Source organism: Malaclemys terrapin, chromosome 2, assembly GCF_027887155.1.
Source record: "Malaclemys terrapin pileata isolate rMalTer1 chromosome 2, rMalTer1.hap1, whole genome shotgun sequence".
Lineage (NCBI taxonomy): Eukaryota > Metazoa > Chordata > Testudines > Emydidae > Malaclemys > Malaclemys terrapin.
In genome coordinates, this window is record NC_071506.1 from 29,523,114 (window position 1) to 29,539,229 (window position 16,116).

The 16,116-nt window shown below is 43.7% G+C and overlaps 1 protein-coding gene across 4 annotated transcripts in view; it reads left to right on the forward strand.

Annotated features, from left to right (window-relative positions):
* Positions 1-16,116, forward strand: part of CSMD3 (CUB and Sushi multiple domains 3) — a 1,152,075-nt gene that overhangs the window by 1,079,759 nt on the left and 56,200 nt on the right. For all 4 annotated transcript variants that reach the window (XM_054020295.1, XM_054020294.1, XM_054020296.1 and 1 more), the window contains 4 exons: positions 735-914; positions 12,544-12,717; positions 14,042-14,215; positions 14,473-14,546. In XM_054020295.1, coding sequence (XP_053876270.1) covers positions 735-914; positions 12,544-12,717; positions 14,042-14,215; positions 14,473-14,546 — 602 coding nt within the window. The remainder of the gene's footprint in view (positions 1-734; positions 915-12,543; positions 12,718-14,041; positions 14,216-14,472; positions 14,547-16,116) is intronic.

A 16,116-nucleotide genomic window follows, 5' to 3' on the forward strand; every position in this document is an offset into this window, starting at 1 on the left:
CCTTAATTAGGAGCTGGGAGTGTTTGATTTCTGTGTGGTTGTTTTTAAGACATATCTGTTATTTGTAAGGATGATTGTGTCCTGGTTTTATTTTCTGTGAAAGAAATACATCACAAGCTGGTCCTATTCTTTCAGCCTCTATTTCCTCCTTGTCAGTGGTAAATTGGCATTCTCATTAAGTGTTTACTTTCAAAGTTCTGGATCAGGGAAACTTTTTTTCTGATTTTCATGGAACAGGAGGATGGATACTCTTCCTCAGTCTGTTGCAGGTCCCTTATTGCCAGAGGTCAAACTTTTGTTTTTTTTTTCCCTCCTCATTGCAGTCATTCCCTTCTTAATTTGAGAAATGTCTGTATAATCTTTAAGGAGATCCAGATGAGTGACTTTCACACTGTGTGGTCCTTGGCGAAACAATCTGCTTTTCCTCATCTACCTACTCCTTTTTAGTGTCTTTGATTTCTGACTGCCATTTTCTAATCCTGACATTTAAGTTATTAAAATAATCAATTTTTTGCACTTTTGAACAGGTGTACTAATTTTTCCCTAAAATGTAGCTGCTGTATGTAACCACATATTGTGTTAGGTAGAGAATTAATATACATTACCTAATGTAGCTGGAGATAAACTTTTGCTATATTTTTGGCAATAAATCATTAATTTGATAGTGCTTTTTTTCTCCTCAGATACATAGTCACATTAATGATTTACCATGTTCTTCAACTCCTTACTTTCAGTAATCAGTTGTGGAGACCCAGGTGTACCAGCCAATGGCTTGAGATATGGTGATGATTATGTTGTTGGACAAAATGTTACCTACATGTGCCAAGCCGGTTATACAATGGAATTGAACAGCTCCATAATTCGCACCTGTACCACCAACGGCACATGGAGTGGAACAATCCCAACTTGTAAAGGTATCACAATGATTTGGGGTATCAGAACATTTTTTTCGTGACATTTGTACCTATTTTGTACTGTAACATGTTAGTCAAACTAAGTAAACATTCATCATTATAACTGAAGACTAAACATGTCTGGACACGTTAATATTTACTTTGTCTATATGGTCAATTGAGTTGGGGGTTTTAAAAATTGTTGTCTTACCATTTGTGTCTTTTATTTTGTTCCATAAATGTAAAGTGTTAGCAGTGTTGTGTTGGAGATCTTACTGGGGCCCTCAGGAGCCTCTTACTAAGTTTCTGCTTAAGAGACAGTTCAGGTGACTTCCCTGCTTTTAATGGAGTTTGCCTTTTTTTCTGCATAATGTTAATCTACCAGAGATGATACATTTCAGCAGTATCTTTTGTGAACCTACATGGTATTGGACTTTCTAATTGTCTAGAATCCAGTAAATGATTTTTTCCATGGCTGGATAGCACTGGACTATCTTGTCCTTCCTACCAGGATCTTTGGCCAATTCTTTCCTTGCTTAGGGTGCAGAAAGGGTGCTCCATTAAAAGCACTCTCCAGTAGTATTAATATACTCAGCATGTTTTTCAGCAGCAAAGTCTAAATATTTCCAGCAGATGCCCTAACGTACATTTGTTTGGCATCTGATGTTGCCTCCTTCCTATGGGACTTGGAAAAACAAAAGAATAAATCCTGTGATCCTTCACGCTTCCTTTCTGCTAGCACATGCATTCTTGATTTACAGGTATTACAGGGAAGTTCTTGGTGTAGCCCGTGGTTAAAAAAATTGGCAGCTTATAACTGAATTTTATTGTAATATACAATCAAAAAACTATTCTACTGATGTAATCAAAACTGCTATCGTCAAAGTAACCTTCAACCTCTTCCCTGCTAAATTTAAGGGCATCCTCTCAGGCTCATTCTCTTTGATATTTCTGTTACCTTTTACATAGTGAGTCTCCCCCTCCATCTTAAGATCCTTTCATCCATAGCCTTGTGGGACTCTTCCTTCTTCTCCTACCTAGCCAATTACACCTGCAACCAGGTGTTGGCAAGTGGTTCTTTTTCCTTCCAACTTTTCTGGAGTTATCTCATAGGAATATTTGATAAATCCTCCCTTTTCTCTGTCTATGCTTCCCCCTGGATGGGCTCATTCTCTCTCATGTCTTCAAACTGAAAACTCTTATATCTGCATCTCCATCCCTATTCTCTTCTTCTTCTTCCATGTATGCCTTACTGAGCCTTGACACCTCCTCCCAGCTATGCCAGTGTTTTAGGGTGTTTTTTTTTTCAGTTCTGCTCCCAATGCTTTGAATGCAGTTCATTCTCAAGTGCTCCACATTTTTTGCTGTTCAAGAAAATGCTCTTCTTCTGTTTACTTTTCATTACTAACCATCATCAAATACTACTGTTTTTGCATATAAAACTGATTACCCAAGGATTTATATCTCTCTCCCCGCATGTCTGCTTCTAGGATTTCTGGACTGCCTATTACCATAGTTCCCAGGCACTGTAATCAGAATTATTATGTATTAAATCTGAGGTGTATGTATCAATAATTCTGTTTCTTTAAATGAAAGTTGTCCTATCAATCTGCTAAGGAACACAATAGTCAGGCAATGCAAGATGGATTCTCTTACATATTCTGCCTTTATGTTGCCTCTCTTCCATTTTTCCATCAAATGTTATGTTTATTTTAGAATAAGGTCCAGTCTTGGGCTCCCTTGGGCATGCTGGAGAGGTCTGAGTTGGGGGGTTTCAATTTTGGCTGGAGCCCAAGGAGAAATTCTGTCTGGGGCAGAATCAGAGGCATCAGTCAGAACCTCACTTTTACTCTGTGTTTGGCCAATTCTGTTACTGACCATCAGAGGGAAGCCAGGTTCCTGATCCTGTCTTTCACTTTGCTCTACCTTATTTGGGCTGCTGTTACCCAAAGGACATTAACTGAGAGTAGGGGGTATACACCAGAGTATGAAGAGAAAAGTTCAACTTTCAGATGAGGGACAGAGATTGTAAGCTCTTTGGGGAAGATACACTCTTCTTTTCTGTCAATTAATCACTATACATACGTATTCACTGTACAAATATTAAATAATAATCATATGTGAAATCTCTGATGCTGTCAGAAATTCCCTATTTTATTCCATGCAAATTTCTTTGCAATGCAAAAGTAATATTCACTTTTAAACTAATATTATTGTTTATTTTGAATATGTAATCAAAAGGACTGTATCATATATAATAATTTATTTGGACTATATAATAGCTATTTGTTATTGTTAGGAGGATTTGGTACAATTTAGATACAATAAGTGAACAATGAACTGCTCAGAGTATGCAAACATTATTTTCCAGCTGCCACTGAAACACTAGATATATATGATTCTCCCTCATTTGTCTCCACAAGAGAAGGATGTGTGCGTTCATTCACAAGTAAATGTCAGTCAGGCATTGTACTTTTCAGCAAAACTGTCTTAAATCCACTTTGTTTTTGTAATACCAATTTCAGCTGAAATTCCAAGCAGAATCCACTGCAGATATACATTATTATATACATGTTTTTGTTGATAGAACCTTGACAAGGCAGTGTTCACTTTTATTCATTTATTCCTTCATTTTGATGCGATGGTCATTTACTTATTCTTTCCTGACCCTGCTTCCCCTATATTGCCAACAGACATTCTGCAGCCCATTGTCTGCCTCAACTCCTCCTGTCTGCAGTTTCTGGAGGTAGTTCAAAGCTGAAGCACAGCCAGTGCTAACCATACCACCTTCTCCTGTTTGCTGTCAGATGTTCTGCCTCTGTGGTAGCAAATAAATGGTGGTTCACTCACTCCCATCCTTTTCTTTTAGAGTTGTTATTTTTAGCCATTTTGGGGACAGTTAAAGCATTTTAATTTGCTTTCAAGTCTCCTCACCTCCTCCTGGTCTGGGATCTGAGCAGCACAGTGGTCACAGCCACCCAGAGCATCCACTGCAGCATCTCCCTGCTGAGCTCCTCTGCCCCCTTCCCCTCATAGCAGAACAGCTGTGCAAGCAATGGACAAAATCCAAACAGTGCTCTGAATGTGAAGCACCTTTCTCAAGCCAAGCAGAAAGTAAAAAATGCCCAATCTGCCCCCAACCACCCACCCCCATCTCAGTTAGGACATGGGGCTCTGAGCGGACAGGCATATTGGTGCCTTCCCACCAGTTATCCTTGATTCCACCAAAGAAAAACCCCACTAGAAGAGCGAGAGCAGAACCAGGAGGGAGGCTTGGAGGACAAGGAGACCTTCCTCCAGTTGACCCAGAAGGTAAGTCCTGAGGCATAAAGAAGCATAAAGATGAGACTGTTTCTGGGCTACTGGTTCCCTCTCCCGCTGCCCCCAGTGGAAAGAAGCAGGGCACCTACACAGCTCTTCTTCTGCACACAGTGAACTAGAGGATTCTTGTGATCATCTGGGTTAAGTTCTGCAAAACCCAGAGTCTCTGGAACCTGAAAAAGCAAAAGCAAGTGTTTCCTTCTTAAGGCAACAGTTACTAAAAAAGTAGGGTGAAAATCAGGGGCTAAATCCCTTCTCCTTTGCCTTCTCGCCTGAGGGTGTGTTTGCTGGGGTTTATCTCCTTCACAGGTTATGCACTATGAGCTAGGGGGTGCTTCATACCAGTGGCAGATTAGCCACTGGGCCAACGGGAAACCTACCTATGGGCCCCAGCCAAATGGAGGGCTCAGGAAATGGATGCCCTTGCGTGCTGACTCACTCTGCCCGGCGCTCCTGCCGTGATCGGGGCGTGGGGGCTTGCCCCACTCCGCTTGCCCGCCTGGCACTCCTGCCAGGGATCGGGGTTGGGGCGCGGGGGCTTCTCCCACCTGCCCGGCACTCCTGCCCCCATGCTCTGACTCTGCTCACCCTCAGCAGGAGCCCTGGATGAGCAGAGTGGAGCAAGCCCCCGTGCCCTGATCCTGCTCCCCCTAACATGAGCGGTGGGTGGGCGTGAGAAGCCCTTGCACCCCGATCCTGCTCCCCGGGAGGAGCGTCAGATGGGGACAGAATGGACTGCAGGAGGAAGGGATGGGGAGAGCCCCCACTTGCTCTGACCCAGGGCCCCACAAAACTGTAATCCGCCTCTGACACATACCCAAGCTAGCATGAGTATAAGCTGCAGTGTAGCTCAGTAGCACGGATAGCAGCAGTTGAGGCACAGATGAGCCCTGTTGAGAACCAACCCACCTGAAATCAGAGGGTATGTTCTCAGCATAGCTCATCTGTGCCTCCACTGCTGCTATCCATCCTACTGAGCTACACTGCTGTTTATACTTGCACATGCTCAATGAGAGCTAACACGAATATATGTACACAAGCAGGGGAATCATACCCCTGGCTCATAGTGTAGATGGAGTGCTGTGTAACATTGCCCCTCCCCACTCTGCAGCATGTCCAGGCATGCAAAGAAGCCTGTGCTCCCTGTGCAGCCCTGTCTTAGCCTGCAGCCTAATGGAAATTGTGCCTGTCTGGCTTTCAGCCAAAGGCCCTCGCTGTGCCAGGGAACTGAGCTCAAATTTGAGGCAGCATCAGAATGGGAATTTTGCCTTCTGATCATCAAACATAAACCCTTGCTCTGCCTGGGAAAGGGGCTCTCTCTCTCTCTCTACCCCTCCCCGCTCCACAGGAGACTCCACATTAAAGCCTTGAGCTCTTCAGGAAGTCCGTGACCAGTACAGAGGCACTTGAGGATTCCACTACCCTTGGGGCTGCATTTTCATGGGATTACAGAGTGGTAAATGAGAAATCCCTTCCCATGTTCAAAGTGCTCTTGGTTTCCTGTGTAAGGATCCAGGTGATATTAGGTTGCTCTTGCAGCACTTACTTGGGTGCTGTCTAGCTTGGGGAGCAGGCAAGCAGCCTTTCAGGTGTCAGGGGATAGCTAGCAACTTTTTTTCACAATTGAGGCATGTTTACCACTACCCCTCGTCTATTGTGTGCTCCCTAGACCAGGATGAATAGAGTGCTGCCTCCATCTTGTAAACAGCCAAGGGGAAATGTACCACACACGCAACAACAAAAAACAAACAAACACACAAAAAAACCCTGCAAACTGTTCCATGATGGCCAGCAAGGAACTTACAAATACAATATCTTTCCTTTCAAGCATTATTGCAATACGTGTTTTCTCTTTCCATTGAGGCAAATGAGGACACCTCATTAAACCAAATGTTAAACTAAAATGTTTAGATAGATAGATTTGGGGAGCCTGAGTTTGGTGCAGCAGATATAGGTCACACCTTCAGAAGCGGATTTCATTCCAAGATCCTTATACCATAGGACATCACTGCTTATACCATAGGACACACTGCACAACAATTTAAAAGCTTCATCTATAACTGTCCAGACCAAAGTTTTTTCATACATTTAGTAGGAAAACCTACTTCATGGTAAACAAGAGGTTTATTTTCTAGGGGCATGGTCCTTGCTTGGAGTAAGATGTCTCGGGTCCTGTGTTGGGCAAACAATTGATGTGATTTGTGACCAGCAATGGATTCTAACTTGGTGGCTGCAAGGATTTCACGTTATACCCAGGAATAGTCATTACTCATTCTAAATGGTGCATCCAAACTTACAGGTAATGAGCTATTGGGGGAAACATTAGAGAAATTAGTAGCTGAGACTGAAAAGAAGTGTCAATCCTCATTATCAAAGCCAGAACAGAAATCTACAGGTTGCTACCAACACCAAGGGTATCCAAGAAGGGACTGTTACGCTGGCAGGGGAAGCTTCTGCTCCAGATTTTTTCCAAGGAAATCTACATGAATTTTCCTCCAAGCCATCAAAATCCTACACATGAAAAAGACTCTCCCTTGTGATCCACCCTCTGCACCCAGAGTTTTAAGTGGATGTAGTAGTCACAGCAAGGCAAAGCTCACAGGCCACAACACGCAGTGCCAGAGCCCAGACTCTTGATTGCCAAGCAATCACTTGAATCACTTGATGATTACCTGTTCTGTTCATTTCCTTTCCTCTGGTGCACCTGACATTGGCCACTGTTGGAAGACAGGATACTGGGCTAGATGGACCTTTGGTTTGACCCAGTCTGGCTGTTCTTATGTTCTTAAGCCTATGGCTTTGCAGTAACACCAGGAAAAAACTCACTGATTTCCTTGACAAACAGAATTTACCTGGGAATGGAGATAGACCCTTCAGTGGCAAAGATCTACCCATCACTAGACAGAAGATCCAGGGCCTGATATCCATGCTGGACAAATGCATGAGGCCAACCACAGCTCAGTGTCTCAAGTCACTGGGCCTTCTGATCTTGCACATATGGGTCTCCCAGTGGCGAGGTCACATATCAGACCTTTCTTCTGAGAGTATGGGCCCATTCCCTCAAGCTAAGGCAAGACCAAGTCCAGGGGTGCTGAATCCCTTAGGGTGCTGGAAGGTCTCAGAGAACATCCACAGGAATTTTCCCATATCCTTTCTAGGGCTGCAGGTTGTTACAACAGACACCAGTTGGAAGGGATGGGGAACACTTCTGGGACCCAGAATAGTGTAGGGTAACTGAAGATCTGGGGAAAGGAACTCCCACATCAAGTTCTTGGAGCTCAGAGCTCTCCAACTAGTGAGACTGCAGAACTACCTAGCATTCAATCACTTTTTGGACCAACCAGACAACATGACCACAGTTGCGTACAGGAACAACCAAGGGAGAACAAGGAGTGTAGCTCTAAATGCAGAAGCAATGGAGACAATAGAATGGACAGACAAGACATCACCTTCCCTGAAGGCAATACCCATAAAAGGAAAGCTGAACCAAAAAGCAGATTGGCTCAGTAGACACAAAGTCAACTACTCTGAATGATGCCTGAACAAGGGAAGTCTTCACTCTGATCTCGCATATGTTTGGTCTCCCCTAACTTGACCTGTTTGACAATTACAGCAATGCAAAATGGCAGAAATTCTTCACCTGAGAAGCAAACCCTAAGTGCATAGGACGGATGCTCTGTCGCAGAGATGGCCACAAGGCCTGCAATATGCATTCCTACCATTCTCTCTCCTAGGGAAGGTGTTCCAAAAGGTAAGGTGAGAAGGGTGACAGCCCTAACTCTTTACCATCCAAGGAGACCCTGGTTTTCTGATCTGATAGAACTGAGGCTGTAGCCACCATTCCAGCTTTAGACAAGACCAGACCTCTTTTTTCCAAGGCTCCTTTCTCCATCCAGACCCAGGTCACCTTTAACTGACAGCCTGTCTATTGAAAGAGAAGCATTAGCCACACTCGGCCTATCTTCCAAAGTAATCAGGACTCTGCTCTCATTCAGGAGAGTTTTTCCACACAGTAAACGTACTTGTCCATGTAGACCAAGTTCAGTTTGTTGTGTCAAGAGTGCAGCACATATCCAAGGGATCCTGGGATTCCAGCCACTTACGACTTCCTTCAGAAAGGTGCAGATAAGGGCCTTTTGCCCAGCAGGGTAGTTCACCAGGTATCAGTCATAAGTCGTGTACTATTAGTAGGATCCTCAGGCTCCTTGGCAGAACCCTCAGGAATCCAGATTTTTCAGAGCAATCAGACTGCCCAGACCAGCGGTCAGACCAATCTTCCCTCAGTTGGACCTACCACTGGTGTTGAAAGCCCTAACAGTACATCCCTTTGAGCCTCTGATTTCCTTCACTCTGCCCATCGGCACAGCACCTGACTGTGAAGCAGTGGCACACCCCAGATGGCAGAAGCACACTAAAGACATATATCAAGTGTAAAGAATCCACAAGGAGATGGGTCTCCTTTTTCATTTCCTTTCATCCCTAGGTGCCAAGGGCTTAGAGTATCTAAGCTATCCGTTACTAGATGGATTGGACTATGCATCGCTGAGGCACACAAGCCATCCAACAGCCCTGGTCCTAAAGGAATCAAGGTGCATTCTTCAGAATCCTTGGCAATCTCATGGGCCAAAAGAGCATGTCCCCCCATGAGATCTTTAGAGCAGTCACATAGCTAGTGCCTCTGTCAGGCACTATAAGGTAGTCTTTCTGTTTCTGTTGAGGCCTTCTTTGTCAGGAAAGTGCTGCAGACAGTGGTCCAGACATAATCTTGCCATTCGAGCAGTTCAAAAAGATTTTTTTTCCTATTTCTTATGTTCACTTTTCTGTCCCTTCCTAATCCTGTTCACTGTTTGCTACTTCCCATGCATATCAGAATTGCGGGGGATGCTGGGCTGCAGAATGAAAGATTTTCTTACCCAGTAATTTCCTTTCTGCTATCAGGTTCTCCCACAATTCTACCCACCCTGGACGGCTTCACAGCCCAGGCTCAGCATTCTGTTTGGATACTTACCAAGAGGCAGTGGCCTACGGCACATAATTAATTAGTTGGCACTGAAGTTAGTGTTACAAATAATTTTCTAAGAGCTGTTTCACAGCTTAGAAATGCATCATCTGATGGCAAGCAGAAGGGGGTGTGATTAGCACCACAGTTGCCAACTTTCATGTGGTAAATAAGCACCCCAACTTTCACAATAAGCCAAAAATCAAGCTAATCCCATTTCAAAACAAGGCCAAACAAGCCAATGCCTAAGAACCCCAACAATCTATGTGATTAGATCCTCCCAGCGTGCAGTCTGGGACTGTGGTGGGCCTGCTGTCCACCCCGACTCTCTTCCCCTCTTACCCCTGCTTGCCCCTGCTTACTGGGAGCTGGTCAAAGAAAAGAAGCAACAAGCTACAAGCCAAACAAGCAACAAGTTACAAGCCAAAAACTATCCAACAGGCAACTCACAAGCCAATTAAGCCAAAAACAAGCCCAATTTCTGCGTTTTTTTCCGTGGGTTTGGCATGTATGGCTAGCACAGGCTCTGCTGCAGCTTTGAACTGCCTCTGGAAATGGGAGACAGGAAGGGACTAAACCATACATATCAGAATTCTGGGAGACACTCCTAGCAGAAAGTAGATTATCAAGTAAGAAATTTTCTGTTTGTTCCCTAGTTTTCAGCCAGGAAGCTGAAACATAAAGTCCCTTTTATAGTGACTAGCAATAAAGCTGCTTAGTAAACGGACTATCTCCAATTGCTGCAGGATAAGAGTGCTGGTGATTATCCCAAACCCCAACTTCTTACTGATGCTGCTGCTTGAAGAAAGGAAGGAAGAGAATTTAAAAGGGTAAAAACTACCCCTTTTAACCCAAGGGCCTAACCAAAAATTCAGGGTGGTTCCAGTTAGGAGGAGAAATTGGCGATAGAGATTTCTTTGATGCAGTTTTGTTTATTTGCAAAGAATGCACAAACTTCTGTGTCTTTGAACGCAGAAGGAATCAAATAGCGGGAAACAGTTTATTTTTCTCACAGCACTGAGAACACTTTTTCCATCCTGTACCCCAACCCATAAACCTCTCCTCAGATTTCTTCCAGGGTCAGCCACCGTGCTTTCAGCTGCTCCTTCAAGCTGTCTTTTTCATTTTGTTGTATATTTTGCCTTTCCATGAACACACACATACAGACACCCTCACCTAAAACAATACTATGCAAATTCTCCTGGGCAGGGTCACACACTCATTCTATCTTTTTTGGGGGAGGGGAGGAAGGAGCGGGGCATATTCTTACAGTTATGTTAAATGAAGGGTGAGTTCACACCTACCAACCTCACTGAGGTTTTCACTCAACCCAAAACAATATTTCACTGAGCTCATAACCACTATGAAGAAGGTGGCAAATGCCATAATTTTCGAAGCCATGCACCCAGTCTCTAAAAATAAAATAGGCCAATGAAAAAGGTTATCCTAAAGTCACCCCCAAATCCTTGGTCTCCTGCTTGGCTAAAAAGTTATTAAAATAATGGTATTGTGCATTTCCACCCAGAGTTCTGGATGATTTCGTTGGTGTTGGTCCTGCTTTGAGAGTGTTGGACTAGATGACCTCCTGAGGTCTCTTCCAACCCTAATCTTCTATGAGTCTATGATTCTCAAAGCATTTAATAAGCATTAATGAATGAAGCCTCAAGCACCTGTATGATGTATAGAAAAGTGATAATCCCATTATATAGAATTATACTAATGGTGAAACTGATGCACAGAAAAGCCAGTGGCTTCCACAGGTCACACAACAAGAACCTCATGCTCCTGACCAGTGTTCCCTTTAATTTTTTTTCTGCCTGCAGAATGACAGGCTAACTAAGTGTAAGTTTAAAGCTTTTGAGTGCAGCCCCTTCATCTCCGCCATTCACATGGTCTCTCAACTCTCCTTTCCTCATTTGTCTTCATTCACTGCTTCCCACTCTCCCCACTTACTCCCTCTCTCTCCCTTAAACTCAATCTAACTACTCTCACTTATGTAACCCACAAAGCTTCTGGGTGTGGGGTTCTATCCCAGCTAGTGGCACTGAGACCACTTAGAGATTAATGAGTCTGCTCTACAGCCTTAATTAACAGCCAGTTGGCTTTTAGCTCATATGATAGAGGCTCATAGACTAAGCTCCAGAGGCCCAGGTTCAATCCCGACAAATGGGGTCTATTGGTGTTACTCTTTCTCTTTACTCTGCTCTTTCCCACTGGTGCTCTCCTCATTCACTATTTTCCGTTTATTCATTCCCTCTCACTCATTCCCTCATCTCTTCTTTTGTCTGTCTCTCATTGTCTGTCTCTCCATCCAATTTGCTTTCCCCATTCTCTCTCCCTTTTCATTCCCATCCTCCCTCATCTCACCCCCTTTCTCCTTCTCTCTTCCTTCCTCCCTTTCATCCTTCGAAGTCAGTAACTGCTGCAGCCATCCCTTGCCCCCCACACCACCCCAAAATCAAATAGCACCACTGCCTCCCCATCACTTATTTGTGGAACTCTTTCTGCTGCTAATGTTTCTGCTACTCTCCTGGGCACCATCAGACCTGAGATATAGGGAAGGGACCTGCATTCTTCACTCCTGCTCAAACCTACAGTGAGTGTTGCCTTCAAAAACTCCCACTGCGACCCTCAGGCCTGAGGAGGGGGAAGTCAAGTCTGAATTTTTAAGTCCCTCTCCTGCCTGTCAGGAGCAGCAGCACTAGCAGACTCAGAAGAAGAGGGAATCCCAGAACCCCCTCCTCTCATCCAGAAGTTAGATGCCTCCTGGTAAAGAATTACCCCTGAAGCAGACACTTATCAATGTGTAGTGCCTACCAAGAGAGATAGTGCAGCCACACATGCACCTTTCAAGGAATCTTGCTCCTGAATCTCATTCCTGTGTTTTAACAACCAGACTATCCCTAAATTGGCTAACAGAAAGAAAGAATTGGATTGTGACCATGTGTAAGTGAACATAATTATATTCCAGGATGCCTAACAGTCAACAAAAATCATTTTGTCACGAACACTATTAGTATTTTGTCCAATATTGTATATAATATAAACTATACAGTGATTTCCAAGTGTTATCTTCCCAATTAGCATGATGCAGCATTCACCTTTGCATTATAAATTCTGGTAACTGGCAACAATCGTGTGTCCCAGAAATAAAGGCAACCAGAAATATTAGCTACAGTGGTGTTGCAAGAATACAGTCAGGAAGATAACATGTCACCACTTGTATTGTCCTCCAAAAAGATTAAATGAGCACATATGGTTCTTCTAGTAACTGTGTACACCAGGGATATTGACAGCAGCTGTGTCTAATCACTTTGAATGTTATTGCAGCTGTTACCTGCCCAACTCCTCCCCAGATCTCTAATGGAAGGTTGGAAGGAACAAATTTTGACTGGGGATTTAGTATTAGCTATGTCTGCTCCCCAGGCTATGAACTATCCTTTCCTGCTGTTTTGACCTGTGTTGGGAATGGAACTTGGAGTGGCGAGGTACCTCAGTGCTTACGTAAGTATTTGTTTGAATCTTATATTTTATCCTAATTATTTTTCCTCGCTCACCTCTCGCTTCTCGGTCACTTTTCGGCTACTTGTCGCATGTTCTCCAGTTGCTCATCAGGTTTATTTGGAAAATAAAATCACTTGTACTTACACTAGTAAAAGGAGGAATCCCATAACCTCCAATCTGCTACAAATGTAGGGTATTTTATATGCACATTTTTCCATCCCAGAGAAATATAAGGCTCCTATGAATTACCATGTCTCATTTCCTTAGTTACCCATGTGAAAGAGAGTTAGTGGGCATCCAACAATAGCATGTTGCTGGGGAAAGGCTTGTGAAAAATTTCAAATGAATGACGGAGTTTCCACATGAACTTTTTCTGCAAAAATTATCTAGCTCCCAATAATACGAGTTCCTTGTGAGGGAATTAAAGATTTTTTTCCCCTGAGAATTTGAGACTTTACTCATCAAATAACCACTCAGAAGAAACTCACCCAGCATGCATGCAGCCAGTTATTCAATGCTATGCCATGGACAGAAGAAAATCCTTGCAGGTGATAAGCTAAAAGCCTTAAGACTTTGATTTAGAATATATTATTATTGGCAGATATATATTCTATTTAATAAATGTCTATTAATGTTTGACTTTCAGATTCCTGCTTAAACTGCTTTCCATGTTTAATGTAGTTACTGTATTTTTATTGTAGTTCTAGTTAGCCACACTAACTTTCTAGTGATCTCACTCAATACCCAAGTTTTCAATTGTAGTTAAGTAAGATGAAGTAAGAAGCTGCCACTCCTAAAATCTGTTTCTCTTTGGACAACTTCTTTTGCTCCCTCCAAGAGCACGGAAGACCCTATAAGTAACAGGTGTTATGAGGTTCTGTTGTGCGGGCAGAGGGCTGTCATACTCTGCAGTTGTTTTCTGCAGGGCACCTTGTATGCTGATTTAATATAGGATTTGGGGATAGAGTAGAGCTGTGGATGTGGAAGGTTTTGTAGCTGGTGGAATCACCAGACACACAGTACATCTCCAAGCTGTTTCCTCTGCCTCTCTCAGAGGGATTCTAATCAGCCACCAAAGCTAGTTCAACCATTAGACTGCAGTCAGTACTAGCAAAGATTGGCTATGTGACCTCTCCATCATGTTGGGCAGATTCCATTCTTTCCTCGCTCCCACAAAACTCCCATTTATTTGGCTATGTATAAGAGCCAGACATGAGATTTGGAGTAACCGTTCAGCTAAGCTCAGGTACTTTAGTGTAAGTCTTATTTTAATACCTTTTAGCAAATGCTGAATGCTTTCTATATGTCACATCATTTTCCATAGCAAAGTTTTGTGGTGACCCTGGAGTACCTGCTCAAGGGAAAAGAGAAGGCAAGAGCTTCATCTACCAGTCAGAAGTCTCTTTCAGCTGCAATTCTCCATTTGTTTTGGTTGGGTCCAGTACTAGGATATGCCAAGCAGATGGAACTTGGAGTGGTTCTTCTCCTCGATGTATAGGTAAGATGAGATCATGTTACTGAGATCTATTGGATTCTGCTCTTTGGTTCTCCCACTGCCAATCCTGTCAGTTTGTGTTTGAGAACTTTGATTTATTGTGTTGTATTATTCTACGCTGTCTGTGAAATATGACCATTTTAACCATGATGCTTCTTCTGATCCTGTTCTCCACATGATTAAATTAAATATATTTGTTGACACACAGATTTTTTTCACTACAAAAATACCTTATGTTGTGTTTATTTTAATTTTTTTAGAACCCACTCGCACATCATGTGAAAACCCTGGAATTCCATGGCATGGATCACAAAACAATACATTTGGCTACCAGGTAGGGTGTGTTAAGTTGTTTTTATAGTACACAATAGTTCAGAAGTTCTCAGACTATGATCCAGGAACCACTGGTGATTAAAGACCTTGCCTATGGTCTGTTAAGAATGAGATGCTCATATGGTGTTGGTTATCCTTATTTCCAGCTTCCGATTTGCATTAAAATCAGCAACAACCCCTTTAAATACCTTTCCAGTACTAAATTCTATGCAAACAATTGTTATAGTTGCCAAACAGATGTTATGTGATCATAAATGGGAGGGAAAGTGTTCCACATACTCTGGAACTGGAAGGCAGGTAGTCTATGTGTTAATCCCTGTATTAAAATGTGGTCTACATGATGAAACATTTGGAAGCCCATATACTCCATTTGACACACTGTGATTTGGACCCTGCAGTGCTAGTGTGTACGTTGATTTTGGCAGGAGAGGTCATTTTCTTAATAAAAAAAATAAAAGCAATATCCAAGTTATTCATCTATCCAAGGCCTTGTCTACACTGGCAAGTTTCTGTGCAGTAAAGCAGCTTTCTGCGGTGTAACTCCTGAGGTGTGCACACTGCCAAGCCACTTAGTGTGCAGAAACTGTGTAGTTGTAGCGCTGTAAAAAAAACACCCCGACAAGAGGCGTACAGCTTTCTGTGCCAGGGCTATAGCACTGTGGTGCCAGTGTAGACACCCTGGTCGATTACAGCGCTGCAATTGGCCTCCAGAAGGTGTCTACAATGCCTGTTCTTGCCTCTCTGGTCATCACTTTGAACTCAACTGTGAGCCCCACCCCTTTAATTCCTTGGGAATTTTGAAAGTCCCTTTCCTGTTTTCTCGGTGACACATGCAGTGGTTTCAGTGCAATCTTTCCAGGTGACCATGCCTGCTCCAAGCACCAGGTGATCCCTTGCTTGGAGCAATGCCGTGTTGCTGGACCTCATCAGCATTTGGGGAGAGGAAGCTGTCCAGTCCCAGCTGCACTCCAGCCGTAGGCATTATGATACCTACGGACAGATTTCACGATGCATAACAGAAAGGGGCCATGCCTGAGACACAATGCAGTGCAAGGTCAAAGTGAACGCCTGCAGAATGCCTACCACAAGGTGCGGGCAGCAAACCGCCACCCCAGTGCTGCACCCACGAGCTGCTGGTTCTACGAAGAGCTGGACGCGATACTTGGTGGTGACCCCACCTCCACTGCAAAGGCCACTGTGGATACTTCAGTAGCTCACGTACCAATTGAGAATGGACCGAGCCAGGAGGAGGAAATCTTGGACAAGAATGTGGAGAGAGAGCGTCACCCAGAGGCAGAGGATGACTTGGAGATCAGACATGCATGCAGCTAGGAGCTCTTCTCTATCCCGGAGGAGGCTAGCCAGTCACAGCAGTCAGATCTTGGCGAAGTGTGAAAAGGAGAGGAGGCCCCTTGTAAGTGGGTTTGATTTTGAGAATCACTGAAGCGAGTTGTTGGGGGCAGGAGGGTTGCAGAAAGCAGGCTTGTGACTGTATGATGTGTATACCACAACATGCGGTGGAACAGGGTGTTTAATGGCCTTGCACACTTCCGTCAACACGAGTCCAACGG